The sequence below is a fragment of the Eptatretus burgeri genome, chromosome 8, assembly GCF_056783735.1.
Source record: "Eptatretus burgeri isolate ZD-2024b chromosome 8, Ebu_testis_v1, whole genome shotgun sequence".
Taxonomy (NCBI): Eukaryota; Metazoa; Chordata; class Myxini; order Myxiniformes; family Myxinidae; genus Eptatretus; species Eptatretus burgeri.
This window is the reverse complement of record NC_140968.1, coordinates 25,429,116-25,454,361: the sequence shown is the minus strand read 5'-3', so window position 1 is coordinate 25,454,361 and position 25,246 is coordinate 25,429,116. Positions and strand designations below refer to the sequence as shown.

Genomic DNA, 25,246 nt, shown 5'->3' with positions numbered 1-25,246 from the left:
ACGACATAAATATAATATAACCAAAAATATTTACATGAAAAATGCTTATAAATTAAAAAATTATCCAAGCCCGACTGACGCGAATGACTTGGTGAGATTAAACGATTTATCACAATATATATACTTAAATAAAACAGCCGTGTATTCCAAAGATACAGAAGTGTTGATATTATCTCCAGGTCATACAGAATTCACAGTTCGAATTAAAATAATTTTTTATAAAGAAGGGCGTATCGTTTGCATGAGAATAGAACAATGGGGGTATGATATGAATGATTTAGGGTATAATTGGTCATTTAAAATTAACCTCGAAGACCTGGAACAATTAAATCAGTCTCGTAAGGAAGAATATTATCCACTTGGTATCGAGAATGAGTTTTGTGGGTCCACGATTAGTAAACAACAAATAAAAGAATTTAATAAGGGTAAATATAATAATGGTTTTGCCCTTGTTTATCTCATGAAAACAGAAAAAACAGGATTATATATAATAAGTAAGGAAATACAAAATGATTTAACTATGGGAAGATGGGGAGGTGTTTCGTGCCATAATATTATTCTAACATATATTTCTAATACATAAATGACAGCAAGAAGGCTTCAAGAAAATTATCATTTGTGTCCAAGCATACCTTCAAGAAAAGGGTATTCGGTATTTTAATAAATATGTTCTACAACATAAGAATGAGGTATTTTCAATAAAAGATTGACATTATGCTGATGTTGATAAACCGACAACTTTAGATTTAATTAGAATGTTAAATAATGAAAAAATTATAAAGTTAAGAAAAGGTAAGGCTCTTTTAGAAATTCAAAAGAAATTTTATTGGTTTCCTGTTGTAAAAAAAATTATTTTGGATACAGGAATAACAAGAAATCCTGATGAATATATGTATAATATTCTATGGGGTGTAAGCGATTCAAGGATAGTAAGGGATGAGGAAGGAGTTGAAGAAGAGAGGGAAGAGGAGGAAAAGGAGAAGGAGGAGAGAGAGAAGGAGGAGAGGGAGGAAAGAGAGAAGAGAGAGAGGGAGGAAAGAGAGAAGAGAGAGAGGGAGGAAAGAGAGAAGAGAGAGAGGGAGGAAAGAGAGAAGAGAGAGAGAGGTATGAAAGGGAGAAGAGAGAGAGGGAGGAGAGGGAGGAAAGAGCGAGACAAAATAAATATCAAAATATGGAAACCAGTGAGATTCAAAAAAGATTGGTGGTATTACAGAAAATAACTCAACCCACCGAGGAGGAAAACAAAGAATTGACAAGTCTATTTGCAATACTTTCGACAAGACTATTGACATCGACAAGATATGTATTTTAATTCAAGTTTTTCATTTTTTTTTTTTTCTTAAATAAATGGAGGAGAGAGTGAAGGCATTTCTAAGGATTCTTTATGTTTTAAAAATTAAGATTCAAATGTTGCTTGTTGGAAACAAAAAAGGTTTTTACACTCTGCAGGAATTTTTCTCATAAATAAATGAGTTATTGTCTCAAATGTAAAAAGAAAACTAATACTAAAAATATTTCATATATTAAAAGTAAAAATAACAGGGTTATACAAAAAGGTACATGTTCGGTGTGTGGTTCAAAAAAAAAATCAATTTATCTCCAAACACAAACTAGGAGGAGATATACAAAAGTTTTTATCAGGAAGTAAATTTACAACTACTGGAATACCAGGGGAATTACATCTTCCAGGGTATTCTTTCTGTGGTCCAGGCACAAACTTGGATAAAAGATTAGATGAGGCAGACAATCCTAAATCCTGGAGTGAGCCCATCAATAGAGTTGATGAAGTGTGCATGAGACACGATATTGATTATGGGAATACCACAACTTTGGAAGAAAAGCATGAAGCCGATAGAGAAATGTTGTATAATTTGTCTCTGATACAAAAAGTTGATAGGTTCATCGTGAAGAAGATGATCAGTGCTAAATTGAAACTTGGACTTGGAAATTCAAAAAACTTGTAAGCTCTAATGATGTCATTAAGATTGAAGAGCAATTAGCTGATGAATTACATAAACCAATATTCACAAAGTTTCAGAGAAGGAAAGTTTATTCCAAGGAAGTAGATTATATCTGGTCTGCTGATTTGATTGAACTCAATAATGATAAGGGGTACAAGTATGCTTTAACCGTTATTGATTTGAGGAGTAGATATGCGTGGGTTGTACCATTAAAAAACAAAACAGGTAATACTCTCATGTTAGCCTTTCAACAGATATTTAATAAAAGTAAGAGAAAACCTAAAAAATTGTGGACTGATGAGGGTAGAGAGTTTTATAACAAGACATTTATGAATTTTCTAAAAAATAACAGTATTACATTATACAGTACCTTTAATGAAGGGAAGGCAATTGTTGTTGAACGTTTTAATCGTACCTTAAAAGAGAGACTATATAAAAAATTCACACAACTCGGTTCACAACAATGGTCATCTTTTATTCAGGATATTGTGGATAAGTATAATGACACGATTCACACGTCAACAAATATGAAACCATCAGAAACATTTACAAAATTAAAATATGAAAAAGAGATTAATGTCAGAAAACCTAAGTTCAAAGTTGGTGATATCGTAAGAATATATAGGTGGAAATCTCATTTTGAAAAGGGTTTTACTAAACGATGGACGAAAGAACTTTTTAAAATTGTTGATGTAATAGATACGGTTCCTTGGACTTATAAGATATATGATTTGGAAGGGGAAGAGATTTTAGGTTCATTTTATTCACAGGAATTACAAAAGACAAAACTAAGCAGATAATACCCATGGGAGCAATGGGTTGTCCCTTCACTCCCTCCTACTATACACCTTTGTGGACACTAGAGGGCCAAGTCCGAGGTGTATTACAGTATATAATGTGTGTCAAGGGGGGACGTTCTTAGATCTGTGAACCCCAAACACAGAATCCTCAACTGAATAGTCAAGGCTTAACTTTTGTTTGTTGGTGTGTGTGTGTGTGTGTGTGTGTGTGTGTGTGTGTGTGTGTGTGTGTGTGTGTGTGTGTGTGTGTCCCAACCCTCACATTCAAAATCTCAACCCCAACCCTCACATTCAAAAACTCAACCCCAACTCAATCCTCGCCCAACACAATGTCTTTTTCAAAATGAGATTTCCACCTATATATATTTTTTTTTTACGTTTTTTCTCTTCTTCCAATTCTGTCTTTTAAGGCTTTGAGGTTTGATGACGTAGAAAGGGGGAGTAAGCCTGCACTTTCTTCCCAGAACGAACAATGTATATTTTTTGTTTTTTTCTCTTCTTCCAATTCTGTCTTTTAAGGCTTTCAGGTTTGATGACGAAGAAAGGGGGAGTAAGCCTGCACTTTCTTCCCAGAACTTTCTTGATCTTGCTCCCATCAAGCACCATCCGACAAAGAACTACATCGATGGGTTTAGATCCCAAAGAGTGATAGCAACTCCAAAAGTCTCCAAAATATAAATAAATAAAATAATAATAAATAAATAAATAAATAAAAGTCTCCAAAAAAGTTTCAAGTGTCCAACATAAACCCAACTTTCCAAGTCTTCAAGGTATAACCACATTCCCGTTGAGTTTCCAAGATATGCATCACATTATGAGTTATCAATCCAGAACCCACATTTCAAGTATTCAAAGTAAAACCAACTTACAAAGTCTCTTAAGGATAACTCATTTCCTGATTTTTTCAAAATTTGTGAGTCTCCAAGGTAGTCCCCATATTTAGAACCATCTTGGCAGAACCCTTTTCCTGAGTCTCCAAGGTAGTTATTTAAACCATCAAGGCAGAACTCATTTACTGATTTTTTCAAAATTTGTGAGTCTCCAAGGTAGGCCCCATATTTAGAACCATCTTGGCAGAACCCTTTTCCTGAGTCTCCAAGGTAGTTATTTAAACCATCAAGGCAGAACTCATTTACTGATTTTTTCAAAATTTGTGAGTCTCCAAGGTAAAACTTGTATTCTGGCTCATCAAGGTATAACTTGTTCAGTGGGTATTGTCTTGATAACTCACAATGAGTACTATTGCTGTAAAACTCTTTTTCAGGATTTTGCTGGTCTCCAAGGTATAACTCTTTGGTTGGGTCATCAAGGACGAACTCGTTCTGTAGGTCTTGGTCGCTCATAAGATCTTCAACCAAGCCAACAATTTCCCCCCAAGTTGTAGCAAAAGCAGTATTTTCATTTTGTATTTCAGATACAATTTCCTGTGAGAGAAAATAATAATGTATTAATTAAGTTATTTAATTATTAAACGAGTCGATGTTTAAAAGGAACTAAAAATAGGAAAATAAAAATCTTACCTCAACAGATAAGAGGTTTGAATCCAGTTCATCAACTTGAAGGTTTAGTTCCATACAAGTCTGAGAGTTCCAGGCAAGCACACAGCACACCATTGCCAGCAAAAAAAATGTTTAAAATGGAGCCTGGGCATGAGGCTTTTATAAGGAAAGACTGTTGGGTGTGGTTTCCTGTGGAAATTCCCTGGGCAAGCTCACGCAGGCCTTCTTTGGACAATTTTTCAAAACCATAACATGCTGGAATTTTCTTGTGATTTCTTTGTGAGTCAGAGATGAACTGGAAATGATGTAAGAGTAGGTGGGGCTTAGCAAAAGTAGGCGGGGCTTAGGAAAAGTGGGCGTGGCTTAGAAAAACACCTCATGAAAAGTGGGCGGGGCTTAACAAAAGTGGGCGGGGCTTAAAGTGGGCGAGGCTTATAAAAATCCACAGAAAAGTGGGCGGGGCTTAGAGGGAAGTGGGCGTGGCTTATGGAATACCTCGTGAAAAGTGGGCGGGGCTTAAAGAAAAGTGGGCAGGGCTTTAAAAAATTCCATTTGAGAGTGGGCGGGGCTTAAAAATAACCTGTGGCTCAGGAGGTGGTCAGATGAGATCATTAACAGAAGCTTATCATTTCGTAATGGCACAAAAGGGGTATCTTAAAAAATATAAAGATTCAAATGTTTTGTTTGTCAATATTTTAGATGGGGATTATTGTGCAAAGAAAATTAAACTATTGAAGGAATTTGAGAATGAACAAATCTTTATAGGTTCAATGAGTGAGCTAAACAATATGCATCGGTTATTTGATAAAGAGTGTCCCAGGGCTTAGACATTTCAGATATTTCTTTAGAATCACCTTTAACAAATCTTTATCTTGTTGTATGGGTTATTTGAATAGAGAGCCCCTAGGTTAAAAGGGGAGACAAATAAATATACCTTGGGATAAAAAGGGGGTTTATTTTTAGGGAAAAAAAAAGGGAATCGCTGAAAATCCTCCATTCATTTACATAGGGAAAAGTGAGCCAGAATCAGTATTCTTACCCTACTTTTGATTCATTGGAGAAGGGCAGAGAACAGGTTCCCTTCCTTTCTTATGGGATAACCTTTTCCTCTTTCCGACACGTTCATGACGTATGATTTTACGTCAGTTTTCATTTCTGCATGAGCAATATTCACAGTTCGTGTGCGCGATAAGATAGCCGTTACGGATACTCGTTCTATTCCCTTTCCATCAAGACACGTTGGCTTGGAAATACACGATTTATTTACACATTTTATATTGGTTATCATTGTCACATTCGACTTACAGGACATTAGTCATTAATCACGCTTTGCTTTTTCCGAACTGTTCCTTCTGACGATCAAACCTGGCTGTGGTCTCGATCATTTACCTCAGGCACCCAACTATTTCCATCGGCGATCAACACCCCGTTCAGCAGCTCTATGGATGCTAACCACTCTTCTTCGTGTCGGGCTGAACAGGACGGAGATGATTGCCCGTTGACGTTCTGTGGGCACTTCGTGTTTCCGCTCATTTGTTCTGGCAACTAGCTTTCTGGCATTCGTCCAGCACCCCGAACATGGCATTGTAAGCCAGGCCTGTGCTGATTGGGAGTTACATCTCGTTTGATGGTCGGGAGAGAATGAGCACGAGGATGGACAGTTGGAGGTCTCGTGCAGGAATGCGCCAATAAGCAAGCTGGATTTGGCTGAAGTCATGCATGAGGCTCCGCCCACACTGGTCACCGATGAAAGGAGAGCAGGACTGCCCTGATGACAGTTGATGAGAGATCCTGATGACGGTTGGACTGTTCCCACTCGGTCCGACTGGTTCCTGGCATACCTGGTTCTTGGGGGTGATGACGTGACGTCGATTGGTGTTCGAGCCTGTTTGCGGGTGGGTGTACGGCGAGGCAGAACGCTGGCAGCGGAAATGAACCAAGCTGTAGAGAGCTTATTTGGAGATGTAGACCAAGCCACGCTCACACATTTTGGGATATTTTAGTAGACGCATGACAACTTCTGCCTTGGTAAGCCAAGACCGGATTTCTTTTTCCCCCTGGTCTGATGGGTACCCATGTCTCATGTTTCATTGTTAAGCAAGGCACAGTGATAAGCATCTGCTATTTGTTCATTTTCTATAAATGCTTTTTGAATTCTATATTTGATTGAGATTATTTTGATTGAACATTTGATTTGAATTCATCCATTTAATTGACAAGGAAATAAAAAGTCCTTCAGTTTATTTATTTTTCTTAATAAATTCCTTGTTGACGTTTCAACCTGTCCGTGGTTGTCATTTCCTTCCATTGATCCAGCATTGTTCAAACCTACAAAGACAGGGAGATTATAATTCCCAAACAAATTAACCTGTCATAGTCGGCGTGCACCAGCGGTAAACGCTCGGCCACATTACTTAAGATATAATCAACATAAGATTGATGCATCGCCGAGGGCGTGTTCCCCATCATCAGGAGGCCATGTGACCACGAGATAAACGGTAAATTAAACGGTGGGCACTGGAGCTAGGGGTTAACTGATTGGCGTTTCTGGTTGTTAAGCGACCCACCGCACCACGAAGTTAATTGTGAACGGTGGCCCCAGGTCCGGTTCTTCCAGGGAAAAATGGAGATGAACCCCCTCATCATGTACTTTGTACCCGTGACCGTAACAATACATATAAATATATGTATAAAATACATATATATATTATATATATATATATATATATATATATATATATATATATATATAGACACACACACACACACACATACACACACGCACACGCACACGCACGCACGCACGCACACACACAATCTCTATTATAATACCAAGCTTGCACACTAAAAACTTGGTTCGCCCGTCACACAATCCCTATGAAATTGCTGGAGCACTTAGCGGACATGCCGACAATGTTTGGAAAGTCTTGGCGTTCCATAGTACTACTTGCATTTTGCACAATGCATATTTTTGTCATTCCCCGTGTACGGTCTGTCGTCTGCTACCAGCTATGTTGTACTGCTATCCCGTGCATGTGCATGGGTATCGCTAGTATTACATATTACATTATGTGAAGACCAGGCATGTGGCCATCCATGGTGACCAAACAAGATGAAGGGATGACTAGTAACTTTTTTTTAATTCTGTTTCTCACAATGAAGTCATGGTCACCCAATTTATTGAAATGTTAAGTACCAAGTCCACGACTGTCCAGCAGATGCCTCATAGAGGGTGTACACGACTGTAATGAAATGATCTGAATTGCATCCTCAGGTGAATCAGACATTCAGATCCATAAAATACCAGTGAGGGAATATACGCCTCAAATACTTTACCTTTGGTCTTCACCGTCAGGTTTTTAATCAATGAACACTGACTTGCAGCGAACCCTATAAGTTCTGGATGTCTAAATCTAACCTTCTTGATGATGCAATCACAGATTTGAAATCGATCTACCCACTAATCATCATTTGAAGTTATAGGCACTGCACTGTTCAGTTCTCTCTCTCCCATTTTCCATGACATTAATTAATCCTATAGAGCTTGGTCGATGCTGCGATATTAGCACGCACACACAATTATTGAGAAACTTAACATTATTTTGCCCAACCATCATTATCTTAGCACTATTAAATTTCCCAACAACTTTTACCCATACAGAATATTGAAAATGACAAAATATGCAATGAGCATCAATACTTACTTGGCCACGTGTCTAAAACCGTCGATGAGGAAAGAAGCAAAGTCTCTGGTAAACTCGGGTCCTTTCCTTTTACTGTTCTGGATTACATCGTTCGCAAGGTAGATGAACGTCAGCTTCCGAGTGGACTTGGCTGCACACACAAACCCATGCACTTGGTATATGAACCTTCTTAATACACACTAACACATGCACGTGGTATATGAACCTTCTTAGTACACACAAACCCATGTACGTTGAATATGAACCTTCTTAATACTATTACGAACTGTCTCCATGCACCGAAGCGAGTGCCAGTTACCCGGATGGGTAGCATGGCAGAAAAGCTTTACGGACAATAATATCTGGGCCGTTTATTGTTGAACAGATGAAACCACAAAACGGAAGGATATTTAATAAGTAATCTATTGATCCCTACTGTCTGCCTTTCAAACACCAAAGCCATTTCAGAAGATTCCATCACAATGATTTTAAAACTCCCCAAAGTTAGTTACACATGACAGGTTTCACTGAAGTTTTGAATTAACTCACGACTTTCAAGTTGGCAATTTATCTCATGTACCCAGTTCTTATTAAGTTACGGATAAATCATAACAAATTTGTAACCCGTAAGGTACAAATTTATGTGGAAGTCGGATGAGTTCACATTTGAAGCAGGCTGTGTTGCCCCGATAAGTGAGTACAATGTGATGTCCGACTGGCCAGTCGTGTTGCGAGTTCCCAGAGGGTAATCTTCATACCACCAAAGCAAGCAGATGAACCCGAGTCTACTAGTTGCCATTAAGAACTACACTGCAGTCCAGCAGTGTTGAGGAATGAGGATAGAGAATATGCCCAGAGAAGATTAGTCTGCTTTGACGTCAGCTCCACAACACCAGAGGGGTAGCACAGGTTCGTCAAAAACCCGACCGACCAGCAGATAAGATTGACCAGCATCCGCGGAGATGCAGCTGATTTGTGAGTCGGGGCCTTGGTCAACATGCCACTCTCAGCACCCTCATTGCTGTGTGAACCTGGTCTGCAAAATGAACTGTAAAATGAGCTTAGACAACCCATGTACTCCGCTGTAGCTTCTCTCTGGTTCACATCGTATTCTTTCTTATTGTGTCGTACCAAGTCACTCTGAGGCCTGATGACAATGTGTCTGCATGCTGTGGCTTTCATCAGCATTTCCCAGAACAATTCTTTCTCCCTGTCTGTTCCTCTTTCATATAGGAATATAGCTGTCACATTATTTGTACATATCAGCTTAAACACAGCTTTGTTCAGAATGATTTGTTGAACCTTCCTGCTCTGTCCAGCGCCACATATGCATGTACGAGTCGCCCCCCCCCGGTAACCACAATACTTATTTCATTCAAGTTGCCTTTTCCACAAAACATACCTCACCAACATTTCCAATGACGTGGAATATATTATTTACCCGCAAAACACACACACACACTTAACCTACACCTGTAGATGTAAAGGCCTCTCCTCCTCTCACAGCGAATGTCCAACCAAAACATGTTCAGGCTTTGTTGTAGAATCAGCCCTTATCACCACACCTTTGGATGACGAAGCACTCTCGATTACAAGAATGGTGAGACACCGGAGAAACGGGATCACGCATGCGCATGTCAACCACACAAGCAGATGTCACTCTCTCAACAACAATGACAACATTAAAATACAATGGCGTGATTACTTTTCTTCTCTTTCCGATTATCCCACTGTGTAAACTGGATCCACAATTTTATACTAGATTAAAAGACAAGGAAACATATAAGAATTAGAGAGAGCCAATACATGTTGTTAGAGGCAAATACACATCAAGAAGCAATTGAAAATGAAATATAAATATTGGAAAACAAATAGCAAGTAATATTGTTGCGAATCTGGAAGCCATGAGCACTCAACATACAGGTCCTATAGAACAGTTATATCGGTATGTGTTGTTTAGTTAGGGTCCCCGTCCCTCATTTAATGGGTGAATAAATGTACATGCGATAAGTTACTTTGATAGTCAGGGTTTTGTTTTATTTTTAAATCCCCAAAACTACAACAACGCCAGCATCAATCTCACCTTCACCTCGCTCTGGCCGACGCCATGGTGGGCAGAGTTCAAGGAGGAGCCTCGCGGCGGCCCGCGACCGATCAGCATGCTACGAGTGAGGTGGCCGCCGCTCAGCCAATCAGATCCTGCAACGGTGAGAAAGGCGGTCCGCGTGACATCACCACGCCCTCCCGGGCCAATCGACGGACTTGCCACTTGTTTTGGCCAATGACAGGGCGAAGAATGATTCTGTGCGCCAAAACCATCCAGTGAGGGAGAGCGGGGAGGGGGAAGCGTCCCCTTTCTCCCCTGGACAGGGTGAATAAGGGTGCGGCGCGATCGGACAAAAAGAGATCCTTTCTCCACAAGAACCGCAAGTCGGTTGCGCGCCGTGTCTCTGTCGGTGAACAAGGAGAGAGAAACTGGGGACACGAGTGGTGATCACATTCGCCTGACACGAGTGCTTGTCGCATTCTCCTCTCACGCTAAAGGTCCGAGTCCCGCCTCCCCGCCAGCTCAACGTACCCGCACGAGGCGGACAGGTCCGAGGCAGGCTCTGGTCTTCAGCTCGCCTCTCCCTCTGAGCTGGAGGCCTCAATAAAGGCTGTCGCCACTGGTTCTTGGGTGTACGTGTGTGTGTGTTTGTGGCGCCAGTCTATTAAGTAGAACTGCATAAGTGCTTGTACATAAATTGCTATTCCTTCAGTATTCGGTTCGGTTAACTCTGCCTTCTTGCGTACTCCCCTGCCCCATTATAAATAAATACATTTGTTAAATGTATCAGTTCGTTGCTGCGTTTCTTCCATTGGCTTAGCGTGACGAGTGTTAGTGAATTATAAAGGCTGTTGCCGCTGTAAATGTACATTCGGACCGACGGAACTTCGGCAACCGTCTGCTCGGGTTGTGCACGGGTTGCGCACGCTAACGGCTCAACTCGTCTGAGGGCCGTCGAGGGTGTGAATACTCGGGAACTCGCCACGTGGATTTCTAGGTATTTTGAAGATTGGCAAATAACCCTGTACCACGTGGTGGAATTATTGACGATTCATGGTCCGGTAAGGGACCCGTACTTGTCGGAGTTTTCCGAAAGGTATGATCTAGATTCCGGGTGTTCGGTGGAGTCGACTCTGCAGCTCCATCTAGCGGTCGTGCTCGCAGCCGATACCAGGTACGCAACAATATAACCGTTCCGAGTGATAAATTAACTCAGACCATTCCCAACATAGTCTTTATCATGACAAAAACCAGGACAATAAGACTACTGCAGGGAAAAACAAAAACAAACAGAGGACTCGGGCCATCATTTACACACGACTTCAAAAGTCTAAATGGTAATCGTTAAACCACATGGGTGGATGACATAGACGAGCTGAGTGTCTCTGAGCCACGGCAAGGTTTATCTTGTCTGATCCACAAGACTTAGTGGTGCTTGAGCCTGGTCAGCACATGTAGGTGAGGCTGTACAATGACAAAACCAGCAAGGTGTCAGACAGAAACTTTGTAGCGACTGACAATGGACAGGAAAGTTGACACGTGAGCTAGCGGAGAATTCTCCACGGCACAGCTTCTTAGATGCTTGCATGCAAGGCTTACTGTCAGTGAGGATGCAGGCCCTATGTTTGGACAGTATGATTTGATGGGCTGAAATGCCTGGAGGCGACTGTGATGGAGAGAGCTTCCACTTCACACGCAAGGCATGTGACTTGTTGTCCGCGTGGTTTAGCACTGAAAAAGCTTGCAAGGTGGAGTTTATCTCCACGCGAGACATAGAGGGTGGCACCTGTGCCGTGTTTCTTCACTGCACCATCTGTTATAACCCACAGTTGATTATTGGGACAAAGGAAGCATGATGGTGCAGTTGGACAACAGTGTAGACTGGGCTGTGTGAAATACGCTGCAAAGGTTATCTGACCACTCTATCCTTTCTTGAGATTGGCGACCAGTCGTTGCGTCATGTAATGGAGCAAGGAGTGATGCACAGTTGGGAATCAAATGGGCCAACACTTTGTAAGCCCCAATGAAGAAGCGCAAGCCATTCACTTTTTCAGGAGGGAAGCACGTGGAGAGTGTTGCAATGCGATGAGAGCTGGCTTGGATTGTGCCTCGATGACACATCCAGCCCAAGACTATGACAGGTGCCAGACAAATGACTGTTTTCAGGCTGATAGGCATAAGTTGTTGTTGTTCGAGGCTTGAAGGACCCGTCACCAATTAAATAAGAGTTCATAAAGTGTGTTTGCTCCACAATAGAGTGTGTTTTCTCTTTGCTGACGACTCCATCCTCTGCCGTACCACGTCATCCCTCATACCGGCAAACAGCAGCTTCTTTGCTCTCTGCAGATCTGGATAAATATCACAAACTGGTCCAACACGTGGAACACGTCTTTCAATCCTGACAAATCTCTCACTCTCACTATGTCTCTCCAAAAGGACCATTTGGAACCCCCTCCCCCCCCCCCCATCAACTTTCTCAACAATCCTCTGAAAGACGTCCTTTTATTCAAGATACTGGGTCACACTACCTGGCATGATCTTTCCTGGGAAAGCCAGATTTCCAACCGGGTCTCCAAAGCCAGTCGCCTACTGGGAATCCTCCCTCGTGCGAAGTCCTTCCTCGGCCCACCTGAGCTCCTGACCATATACAGAGCTTTCGTCCGCAGCCTGATGGAGTACTGCTCTACCCTCTGGGCTGGTGTTCCTGCCTCTCACCCTTTCTTGGCTTCACGCAGTGGAAACCAAGGCATTTAGTATCATTGGTACCTCCCGTGGTGATAATGAGTCTTTGGGAATCTCAATCTCTCACCGCAGGCAGGTCGATGACCTTTCTGTCTTCTACTGTATACTCTCCGGTCTCGCCCCCCCCCTGCTGTGTCTGCGACATGTCCCCCCCCCCATATTTCCGCAGGGCGCTCATAGTGCGCCAGCAACCCCCTTCTGGTAAAACGACCAAAATCACGAATCACTGCTCACCTTCACTCCTCTTTTTCCCCGCCTTTGGAATAAACTCTCTCACTCTGTACAATCCCATTCTTCCCTCCAGGCCTTCAAAACAGCTGTTCACCACCACCGCTTATCATCCAAATCCTTGATCCCCCATCCAAATCCCCCGTCCAAATCCTTGATCTTTTCTTCCTCCGCTAATCCACCCCAAACTCACCTCCTTGAAATTCGCTGCTTTCCTTCCCGAAAGTTCTGTGTCGTGAAAGGTCATGAAGGTCCCTGTGGTGTCCATCTTGTATACTCAGTGTTCTCCGCCCCATCCCTCCCCATTCCACAGATCTCCTAAATGTCTCTGTTCCCCACTGTTTTGTCCTTCCCTCTCCTGCCTTCCTTGTTGTGTGTTTGCTCTCATACGAGCCTCGACAATATAGACAAAATAAAAAATAAAAAAGGGTCATTAGCAAATTTGGCAGCTGTTCCTTCTTCAAGGAGGTCACCGAGAACACAACACATTAATTATTTTAAGGCAGTTTCCGAACCGGGCATGCCCATGGCGGATCTTGTATAAACACACACGTCATGGAACGGGGTTGCGACACCACAGTATTTCATGGATTCTCGTGAGATCCGTGGTGAGAGAGATCCATGGTCCGTAGTGAGAATGCTCTGGTGAGATCCGTGGTAATAATGTACTTTCATTGTGCGATTAGGGGCAGGGTTGAATCCACATCAGGCATGAGGGATGGTTTAAGATAGGTACCTATAACGCCCTACGTCAATGAACGCAGTCACCAAGCAGGAACCGCCGTTAGTCTTTTTAACTAAGAAAGAAGGGTTAAGGTATTCAACATTGATCTGTCCATCCTTGGGGCATGCAAAGACCCACCCATTTCCTTAAGTTCATTGAATTGTTGTTAGAGGTTAACAAGCTGGTCATGAGAATTTTGAGGAATGCAGCCTTTTCACTGTGGGGGTTGGACTGGATTCATGTTAACAACTGTCTGAAAACGCACCATGATAGCCTTTAATCTGCAGATCAAAACACGTCATAAAATTCCTCAAGGAAGGCTTGGAACTTGGTCTTGATGTACGGGGAGATAATTTTGGGTGGGTTTAATTGAATGGATTCAGAGTTTCTGATATCTGCCGTGAGGACCTTTGCATTGTGCTGGGGCATGGCTGATCCTCTGGAGATTCAATGTGGACAAATACAGGACAAACTTGGCAGAAGTGCTCATTTCGTTTGAGTTGTTGCTGAATGTTCATCAGATTCGGAATCTGGATCTTCCCCGACATGCTGGAAATGATGTCATGTGGGGGCTATGGCTACCAGCCATTTCCATAGCCATACCTACAACGTACGTGGCTCGAGTGTGAATGCGTCCGAAGAAGAGAGCTCATGCAGGAGGGCTAGCTCAAGGTCGTCTCCTGGCCATACGAGTTGGATGGAGCTCGCAAAATGTGGGCACGTCTTGGATTATGTTGATGGGAAGACCTTTCCACAGGTCCGTACTTATTCATAAATCGTGCCCTCACTGAGAGAGAGTTTAGCAGGTCCAATACCAACGTCATTGTACTCCATGATAGGTGTTCCTGCCAATATGTCCACATCCAAATTTTTTACAACCAGACCCTCAAATACGAACTCTCTATGGTCACGGACAAATATGAAGCACGTTTCCCCGATGACCTTGAGTGGCGAGGGACCGTCAACCTGGTGAGCAGGGAGCTCTTTTTCACCGCAACACCCAAGCTTTTGGCTGCAGACTCACGTATCATATCATCCATCACTCCGCTGTTAATGGTAGCGCTTGCAGTTTGATGACCGTAAAAAAGTGTCAAAATATGGGGACTGACGGACCTGGATTTGGAGGGCAGAGGCAGACTGCACCGCTGTCAGAGTCAAAATTATCATTTTCGTCATTGTCATTGTTGAAAATCCAGGCAATTTGTTGAGTTTTGGCCATGTACTTGTGATCTTGGTTGATCAGAAAGCTGCAATCGCTAAGAAAATGACGATTAGCACGCCCAGCTTGTTGACACAAAGGACACGACTTTAAAAAATCTTGGTTCTCGAGGCATTTCTGGGAAGTGGAAAGGACGAGGGGAAACTGGCAGTCGTTGACCGGGTCCACAAGGACGAGACGTGGCACTACGCATCATTTTAGCATCCTCTGAAGTATGGACCTGATCTAACAGGGATGTCAAGGCTTGGGATATCTCAGGTTTGATCGATGCCAGAGTGCGGGAACAAAGCTCAGTACCGTATCACGTTTGACTAACTTGGGAAGGTCAATGTGTAACAAACAAAGCCACGTGAGTACAATCAAATTCTCTAGATAAGGGGAAAGTTCTGAGTCTTCAGCTGGAACCAACCCATGATGGACAATACCGCTGTAACGGTGCAGCAGGTTGTCTTCAGTTAAGGCCATTAAGCACTGGTAAAGGTCTTCAGGACACTCATCTGGTTTGAGGCGAATGTCAGAAAAGTCAATGAGGTGAGTGCCTGTGGATTGGAATCCATAGTGGAGGTGTATGACATGCCAAATGCTTTGTATGGATGTGGAATTTTTCACAATAGTGCTTCAAGAAATCACGGGACAATAATCGGCTATTTGGCCAAGCATCAATTCCAGCATATTCACTTTCTCCTGGGCTGTGCGGCGTCCCGCTTGCTGTATTTCTGCCCCATCATCGGTAAAACCCCTGAGGGGGGGGCAGATCTGGTCTTCTTACACCATCGAGTACCATCAACAAGAAATGGGGGGGAAATTGGCATCCAGTGAAAGCATATAATGCAAGTTCTGGCAACAATTTTCAAAAGAATTCAGTTTCAATCTTACTGAGACCAATGTCTTGGTACCCGATGAGTATTTACTATGTTGTCCACTGTGCTGACAAAATGACACAGCTTGTGCTATCCAGATAGAATTCTTCTGGTTGGTCACATTTATGTGGAAACGCTCGTGTAGAATGAGGAGGGATTTTACCGTTTGTTCTGTCGATTGTTGAGCCAGCGGGCAAATGAGTTCGAAGACGCACCACACCAGTAAAAAGTAAACGCCCCTCCTTCTCTTGGAGCGAATGTCCAACCAAAACACGTTCAGGATTTGTTGTGGAATCAGCTTAAATCACCACACTTGAGGATGACGAAGCACCATCGATTACAAAAAGGGTGAGATACCAGAAAAACAGGACCACGCATATGCATGCCAACCGCACAAGCCTACGTCACTCGCAACAGTGACGACAACACCAACATACAATGGTGCTTCTTGGTGAACACAAACTCATGCACGAGCTATATGAACCTTCTTCGTGAACCCAAACCCATCCATGTGGTATATGAACCCTATTAGAAAGTAGGTGGTTACAAGGAGATATGATAGAGATGTTTAAAATAATGAAAGGTATAGCCATAATAAGTGCAGAATAATTATTCAACGGAGTAGACAGTGATAGGACCAGGGGCCATAGCCTGAGAGTAAAGAAGAGGAGAGTTAAGATGGTAGCAAGGCAGGGGACTTTTACTCAGGGAGTAGTTAATGCATGGAATGGCCTCCATGGAAAGGTAGTGGCAGCAGAAACAGTAGAAAAGTTTAAATTAGAATTATATAGGTACCTGGAAAATTTGGAGATGGAGGGGTACTGGGATGTTGACAGGACTTTAAGGTAGCTTGAGCATTGATGGGTGATTGTGTGCATGTTTACAGTGTTGGTGGGGGTCTCATCAAGGAGTATTGTGTGGTTGTTGTGTTTTTTTTTTTTTACCCAAGCCCATGCCCCCTCTCCTGAATAGAGGGGGGATGGGGGGGAGGGAGGGAAACTACAAAAAAAGAAAAAAAACTCGCATTTTCTTATTTGATCTGGTATTGATGTGGAGGTGCAGGCATGATGGGCTGAATGACCTCCACCTGCATCTAATTTCCTTGTGATGAGTACACACAAACACATGGTATATGAACACAACATATAATCCACGTGGTTACTCAAGTTCACGAACCGTTGCTCGTTTACATCAAAAGGAATACCAGGACCTCCTGCTCTCCTATCGAGTACTTGTTATAGACCGTGGTTGAGATCACTCTGGTGGTAAAACTTCTGTGGTTTAAAATAGCTCAGCCAAAACCCTCTCATCGTCAATTTACTTCTGATCCTCTTCGAGACATCAACATCATGCACAGATACGCCAATTGTATGCACGTATGTATTGTTACGGATCTGGAAACCATTTGCAAACATACAGAAGTCCCAAAAGTTAGTTATCCCGTTAAGTACATGCGAGACAGGTCCCTTCCTTTTGTCTAGAGGGAGAATCAAAGGCGTGCGTTGTGATTTCTTTTTAGGTAGGTTATTAAATATTTACATCAAATCATCATCCCATAAACAAACCAACAACCTGCTACTGAACAAGCGCTTCACTCGCCTAACTGGCGACTCGCTGTCTGAGGCAGAATCTCTGGCAGTTCCTACTCGGTTTCCACAAACTTTGTAACTTATTTTTGACGAGTATGGGCACGCGTGGAGTGGGGGCGGGGTTTTTCCGGCATGGCCAAAACCCCGCCCAGAAAGGGTGGACCCATGGGAGCCTCGTCCAATCAGGGCAGACAGTGACGTCTGTTTCACCAAGCCCCGCCCCGGACGGGAGTTCTGTTGTTGCTTTTCGTTTAGTTCTGAGCGGGTTTGAGAGAGATTTCGGCAGAGGAGCGCGTTGGAGCTAGGGACGGAGTCCAGTTGACTCAAGAAGGAGTCCAGCTCTCCGTGAACAATGGATAGCGCATTGGACTTCTCGTGGAAGGAGCAATTCGAAGGTTGCGGGTTCGAGTCCCGCCGGCCTCCGCGGACACGTGCCCCGCGCGTGACTGTGGGCCGGGCTGCACGGCCATTGGCAGGTACCCCGCCGAACTGCGACCCCCAGCTAGTCTCTCCTCTGGCAGCGGGGGTCTTTTCAATAAAACATCTGTGTGTGTGTGTGTGTGTGTGTGTGTGTGTGTGTGTGTGTGTGTGTGTGTGTGTGTGTGTGTGTGTGTGTGTGTCCGAGTATGTGGGCCCGTCTTTTAAGTAGAACCAAATAAGTGTTATTCCACCATTGTAAATATTCCTTGTATATTCGCGATAAGTCTTGCCCGTGTCTTTTTTACTGTAAATAAATGATTGTATAAATGTTCCCAGTTCGTTTCAGTCTTTTCCTTCATTGGTCCAGCATGGTTCGGATCCGAGTTTTAGCCGGGTTTTTATCCCCGATAATAATCTGTTCATCCCAGCCAGCACGGCTATGGCAGTTTCCGCTCTATTGCACCCGAAACCGGAGTTGGTAGTTGGAACTCTACCGCAGCCGGTAGAGTGACTCGGTTCGAGCAAGGAGTGCAGAGGGCGTGGTTCCCCGGTAGTTGAAATCGCGTAGTTAATTAGGTAAATTGGTTCTAAACAAAAAGACCCTACGCTACGCGGTTGAGATATTGGCGACCATGGTCGGTTCTGCGACCCGCCGCCTCACGGAGTTATCCGGAGCGACGGCCTACAATTCCGGGGAGTGTGGTGGGAGCCGGCGTAACCTCCCCCACCTAGTGGCCGTCCTCGCCACCGGTCCCCGGCCCACAACAGTATATATGTATGTATGTATGTATGTATGTATGTATGTATGTATCTTCGCAAACAGTTTGGCCGACCGATCACAAAATTCCGTATACGTGTTGAGAGTACCTGAGAGAACTGTGGCCTGACCAGAAATGCCCCCTCCCCCCGATTCGGACCCCCCACTTGCAGTCGTCAGCATTACCTTGAATCCTGTGTGTGTGTGCTGTTACTAAATGCCATCTGCAGTGTTTGGCAAGGCCGAGCGATTTCACAAAAGACACCAATAATTTAATTAATTAATGTGCGACTGTTTTGTTGTTGTTTTTTCCTCTCATGAATACATCATAAATATCAACACGAATACCCTGGCTTTACCTCAGAGTACAAGCTGACAATGATTAACGCACCAATTACGAGGAAAACTATGACAGTTATTTAATTCGCGAATCTCCGACATATCGTGACACGATCTATCTCTCGCTGCACAACAGGAGAAGCCTCCGCAATCGCATCGTCGAACAGCCCACCTTTCCGAAGCTCCTTGTACCAAACGGCCACGACGTTGCGCGAGTGCTTGCGATGGTGAATAAGCCACAAGGCGAGCGTCTGCACGCTCTGCTGGGAGTTGCTCAGTTCGGCGAGCTTCTTCTCCAACGCCGCCTCCGAAAACACCGACATCGCGCGCGTGCAGCCTCGCGGCGCGCGCCCGGCCGGCCGTCGTCGTCCTCCTTTATTTAATTATTATTATTATACCGTTTGCTTGAGGGAAACGCAGAACGCTTTCCACCGCCGTTTGAGCCTAACGGCCGTTTCACCTCCCGAAACGGTACGGAGCGAATGAGATCGTCTGTGCGTGTTAAAAATCGGCCAACAACGGGGGGAAATTAATTAATTATAACAAGCACAAAAAAAAATTAAAATCTTTCATCGGGAAATGCTCGCTGGATTTTGTCGCGTCCTCGATGGGGGGGGGGGGGTCCTGCCGGTGCACGAAACGGCCGAGTGAACCCGAATGTTTACTCGCTGCCTTGATAAAGTATCCATTACACGGAACATATTCATTTTTACATCATCATTGTTATTATTTTTATTTTCCTTAAAACAACCCTGAGTTCAGAGAGGAACCACGTGCTTCTCTCGCACACGTGATTGATATCGCTTGGACGTCCGTTACCTCACGGATTGTCGGTTCATGTAATGCAGGAAACGAAAGGACGAATAAACCTGCGGGTTGTATTCACAAGAGGGAAATTAATCCCCTCTTCCCTCCTCCCATTGGGTCAGTCCCATATTTCCACCTTCACTCCCTTGACTTATACACCGCCTCTTCCTTCCCTTTGGAATCTCTCCACTCCCTTCCCCTCCCCGAAATAACCCCACCCCACACTCCTATCCATTCCCCCTTATTTTGGGATCTCTCCTCCTTCCTTTCCTGTCATACCCACACACACCTGACGTTGAAATCAGCAAACGTTGATCGATGGAAACAAGGGTATAACCAGCGAAGGAAGCAAGGCGGAGCTCCATTTCAGGCGTTTACCCTTCGTCGGAGAAAAACAAAGTGAATGTGACGTCACCACAGCCACAGCGGCATGGAGTTAAATAATATCACCCCCCCCCCCAACTCCATGTCAGACGATCGTTTATTGGCCACTTAGTCCGAAACGGGGCTTCGTCTCGATTTTCCTGTGCGTGCGTGCGTGCGTGCGTGCATCCACAACCATAATCTCAGATATGTATGGACTGATTTCATTCGTCCTTGACACAAAGACAACACATTATGGTCGACATATGCACATTCATTTGTTTCGCGATGTGATTAAAGATGGCCGACTGGGGCCATTTTGTGCTGTAAAAAAACCCCCAATGTTGAACGAGTTCTCAACCATTTCTCGGATATGTATGGACTGATTTTATTCGTCCTTGACACAAAGACAACACATTAAGGTCGACATATGCACATTCATTTGTTTCGCGATGTGATTAAAGATGGCCGACTGGCGGCCATTTTGTGCTGTAAAAAAACCCCCAATGTTGAACTAGTTTTCAACCATTTCTCGGATATGTATGGACTGATTTTATTCGTCCTTGACACAAAGACAACACATTAAGGTCGACATATTTACATTCATTTGTTTCGCGATGTGATCAAAGATGGCCGACTAGCGGCCATTTTGTGCTGTAAAAAAAACCCCCAATGTTGAACTCGTCCTCAATCATTTCTCGGACATACATTTATCGATCTTGTTCGAACTTGGCACACAGATAATGAATGCTGCCTTACATATGCGTGTCGTTTATTTTTGAGATAACATCCAATATGGCCGACTGGCGGCCATTTTGTTACTGAAACGTGTCCCAACCATTTCTCAGATATGCACGATCCGATTTTGTTCAAACTTGGCACAAGCACAGAAACATGATGGCATACACGGGCACCTCACTTTATTTTGCGATCATATCAAAGATGGCTGACCGGTAGACTTACACGTCCTCAACCATTTCTCGGACATGCATTTTCTGATCTCGTTCAAACTTGGCACACAGATAATGAATGATGGCTTATATGTGCACATCATTCAGCTTCACGATCAGATACAAGATGGCCAACTGGTGGCCATTTTGTTACTTAAACGTTGTCATTTTGTGAACAATGTTTTAAGGTAGTTAGAGTTGAATTAATTGACAACTCGCCACTTTTCACTCACTTTTGAACACCTATTTTCTTAGAAAATTGCATGGTGACCCTTCAATTTAATTTTATTTTCATTCTTTCATACCTCTACCATGAAGCATATTTCATAAAAAATTTTTAAAAAAAAGATATTCTCATTACTCTTTTCAATTTCACCCCAACCAACTTTAAGTACAGTTTACAAAAAACTGATCAGACAGCCTTTTCAACAAAATGATAATTTTTGAATGTCTACAGTTATATAATTTATTTTATGCATGAATAAATATTATTAAATGTTATACTATTTGTGTAATTCAGTATGTCTCCCCCAAAATATATGAACATTGAATCCCTTCTGTGCAATATTCCATGTCACATGATCACTCAAGTCAGTATCACATACACATAGATCTTGTAAATATGGGCTAGCCCGTTAACTCCGTACAACAAAATTACTACAACCACGGGGGCTATGACATTTCCATTTTTTTTTGTTCTTGGTCCCCGATAGTATCATCCAGGCAGTGAGAATTTCCAGGCTGGTGCTTTGAGTAGGTTACTACTGCCTGGTTATGTGCCTACCCTGTACCAGGGTTAACAGGCACTGGTAACTTACTTGATTCATAGCATCAGCACATAAAGTCTCTGCTGAGGTGATACCGGATAGAATAGTCAGAGCCTACCAACTTCTCTACCAAGCGCTGAATGCGTAGAGTCCTGTGGGTTAATTTCCTTGCAGGGACTGTCATGGTTTGTGATTCGTTATCCCACTATATTAAATACGGTAATTCAATGTATGTATGTATGTATGTATGTATGTATGTATGTATGTATAGTATGTACATGTAGTGGACAAAAAATTGGAAACACCAATTGGGCCACCAAGTGCAGCCAGTACGGCCAGTGTGTGCCATGACAGAGTTCAGCAGCATCTGGAATTCTGCAGGAGGGATGTGGTACCATTCCTCCACGAGAAAGTCAATCAACTCACACCTGTTTGATGGAGGTGGAAAACGTTGTCTCAGACGTCATGCCAGAATATCCCATAAATGTTGGATTGGGTTCAGACATTGTGACTGAGAAGGCCATGACATCAGTGTCATGCTCATCAAACCGCTGGGCAACCACACATGCTGTATGGATGGGGGCATAGGAGGTTTACATACATATAGGTAAAAACTTGGTTTGTATTTTTTATTTAAAAAAGGTATAAAAAAAAATCTCAAGATTAAACCAAATCACAAACAATCAAACAAGAAATTGAAATTACAACAACAACAACAACAACAGAAAACCACACAAGAAATCAAACATAAAGATCAAGGAACGAAAAATCAATCACAAATCAAAGAACAAGAACTCAAACAAGAAAATAAGGAGCAAATGAAAGAACAAGAAAGGAAATCAAAGAAGATGAATAGATCAAATAAGGATAAGAAATTAAAGCAAAAGAAATCCAAACCCAAGAAGCAGAAATCAAAGTGTCAAAAATAAAACAAACGAGAAGGGAATTCGGGAGAGCACATACCTCCACGATGCAATGCCTGATGCACGAGAACATATCAGTCAGGCCCATTACATTTTTGAAATATCGTGCGATATATCGTTTTTGGCCCAATCCCTCAACAGTGAAGAATCACTTTAAAAAATAAATAATTCTCGTATCCAGATCCGAATTTGGATCTTCATTAAATCGAATCAATGCGTCCCCATTTCTGGATGGTGAAGAATCACGTAAAAAATTCTAGGAGTCGGATCCAGATCCGGAACTTCACCAAAACCGAAGCAATTCGTCCTTGTCACACACCGAACCTATCCACCAAGTTTTGGCCTAAAGCGTCCGTAACTTTTTGAAATATCCTGCTCAAACAAATGGAATTGCCCGTTGAGCAAGGAATTGCTGGAATAGCTTTGTCATATCTCCATGATCTCTGAAAAAACAAAAACCTGGAAATCAATTTGGTTCTTACAAGTCGATAGTGCTACTGTTTAATGAGTTATTGCACTTAGTTTGGTCATGATCATAACTTGGAAGTCAATCGGACTTGAAATGGCGTTTTTATCGCAATTTGAAAGTTTTGACCCGACCCCCCCTGACATTCGACCCGCAACCACTAAGAAGGGTGTTGGTGCGACACCCCATTGAGACATATGGTTGGATGCAGAATTGGAAGATGCACATTTTGGATTTGGTTTGAAGTCGATACGACCATTTTCGCGGATGTTATTGCGAAAATAAGAATTTCGGTTTTTCGGTGACCTTGACCTTTGACCTAGATTCACCAAAAACGACAAGTGTCTAAGTTGGTCCATGGCTGACGTCTGTACTCAGTTTGGTCATGATCGCTGAAACGGTGTGGCTGCTACAGGGTAAACAAACACACAAACAAACAGACAGACACACACACACACAACCGACCAACATAATTGCCAAAATCCGAACGATTCCGGCAATCAACAAACAAACACAAACAGATGAACATACAAACAAACAAACAGACAGAAAGGGGTGAAAACATAACCTCCTTCACCTTCAGTGGCAGAGGTAACTATGGTTCTACCATTTTAATCCTCATTACCTCTGCAGCACCCGGAAGGGGTTTGAATGTGAAGGATAAGGGCCTTCTCGCGGAATGAGAGCGGTGATGGGCACAAATTGTGGAGGGGAGAGGGGTTGGAGGCCGGAGGAGGGGGGGAGTGGTCAGCCACCTTGCAATCTCTTCCCTTATTGACTCATTACCCGGCCTGAGATGGGCAATCTTTACCAGATGTTTGTTTTATGTGCATTCTTTTTTTAAATAAATGGCCCATTGGCCCTTGTCCAAGGGAGCCTTCCCTTTGTTCCGCCACCCCACCCCTCCAGTGCTTTTTCACTTCCCAATCACCTGGGTTGATGTCCTCATAGACAGAGGAGGAGCCAGTTCCTTCGACCTCCAGTGGTGGGGTTTCTTGAGTGGACACTTTTCCCTCCACCCCCACCACCGGAGCAACCACCTCTTCTTTAGAAGGGTCCTTCCCTCTCACCTCCAGAGGCCCGGCACTCAGCGTAACCACATCCCAGTCCTTGCTGCTTCCTCGTCGTCCTTTCTCTCCTCCACCTCTTCCTTTTCCTCACTCCTCCATTCCTCCTCTTTATCATCCTCCCTCTCCTCTGTCCTCTCCTCATCCTTCCTTGCTGTGGGGGGGGGGGGGGTGGGAGGTGGGGCGGGGGAGGGTTACAATGTTACATCGCAGGAGCCAAGAACAGGCACCACCGTACTTGATCCCGGGGCAACACCCCAACCCCGCCCACAGCAGATGCACGCATCCTGCTCACAAAGCTCTGTGGGCAGGAGCAGAAGGTGTGCTCCAGTATACCACTGAGGTTGCACTGCACCTCTCAGGTGCAGTGCTCCCTCAAATGTCCCAACTGGCCACACTGTGAGCAAAATTGTATTTTGCACCCAGAGACAAGATGGCCCAATTGCCCGTACCTGCGGCATAATTTCGGCTGACCTCCATAAAAAAACTTGCCCACGGTCCATCCCAATAACTATCCCATTGAAGATATGGGTAACCGTGCAATCCTCCTTAACCCTAAACTCAATGTGATGTTGTGCAAGCTCTGGTCCATATATCCAGACCATTCCAGATAAACTATGGTAGAGTTTTCACATCAATATAGCGAGACAACCAGTATTTTACATCATTGTCAGATATGATCTCATTGTAGAGGTGGACTGTCATGACCCTCTCATGGTCAGAGAGGGCCTTGAACTCCCATTCAGCTAGGGACCCAGCTGACCAAGCGGTAGTCCACCGCATGTAGAACTCGGCAAGCTTTTCGGTGGACTGAAAGGACACATCAAAACTGCGGGTCAAGGAGATGAGGCAGAAGAAATACTCAGCCTTGAACTCCAGCACGTCGAACAATACCGTCTGCCCACATACGTCACTTGGTCGAATGGGTCCCTCCTCAAAATTGAAAGGGATGCAGTTATGGTGCCTGCTCACTATTCTGGGGTCCTGGGGAGGGCAGAAACAGCACTAGGGAAGAGGAGGGGTGAGGGAGGGAGG

The 25,246-nt window shown here is 43.6% G+C and overlaps 1 protein-coding gene and 1 long non-coding RNA gene across 2 annotated transcripts in view; both read right to left on the bottom strand.

Moving 5' to 3' along the window:
• The window catches only part of LOC147021354 (regulation of nuclear pre-mRNA domain-containing protein 1B-like), an 85,665-nt gene extending 66,353 nt beyond the window's left edge, over nucleotides 1-19,312 (bottom strand). Inside the window, exons 1-2 of the mRNA XM_085891225.1 lie at nucleotides 19,041-19,312; nucleotides 7,965-8,094 (exon numbers count right to left, since the gene is read on the bottom strand). Coding sequence (XP_085747351.1) covers nucleotides 7,965-8,094; nucleotides 19,041-19,191 — 281 coding nt within the window. The 5' untranslated portion in view covers nucleotides 19,192-19,312. The remainder of the gene's footprint in view (nucleotides 1-7,964; nucleotides 8,095-19,040) is intronic.
• A 1,629-nt stretch (nucleotides 19,313-20,941) lies between these two features.
• On the bottom strand, nucleotides 20,942-24,346 carry LOC147021353 (uncharacterized). Its single transcript, XR_015060768.1, has 2 exons — nucleotides 24,076-24,346; nucleotides 20,942-22,323 (listed from the first exon to the last, which is right to left on the bottom strand). It is a non-coding gene; the product is annotated as an uncharacterized LOC147021353 (long non-coding RNA).
• Between the last annotated feature and the right edge of the window lie 900 nt (nucleotides 24,347-25,246).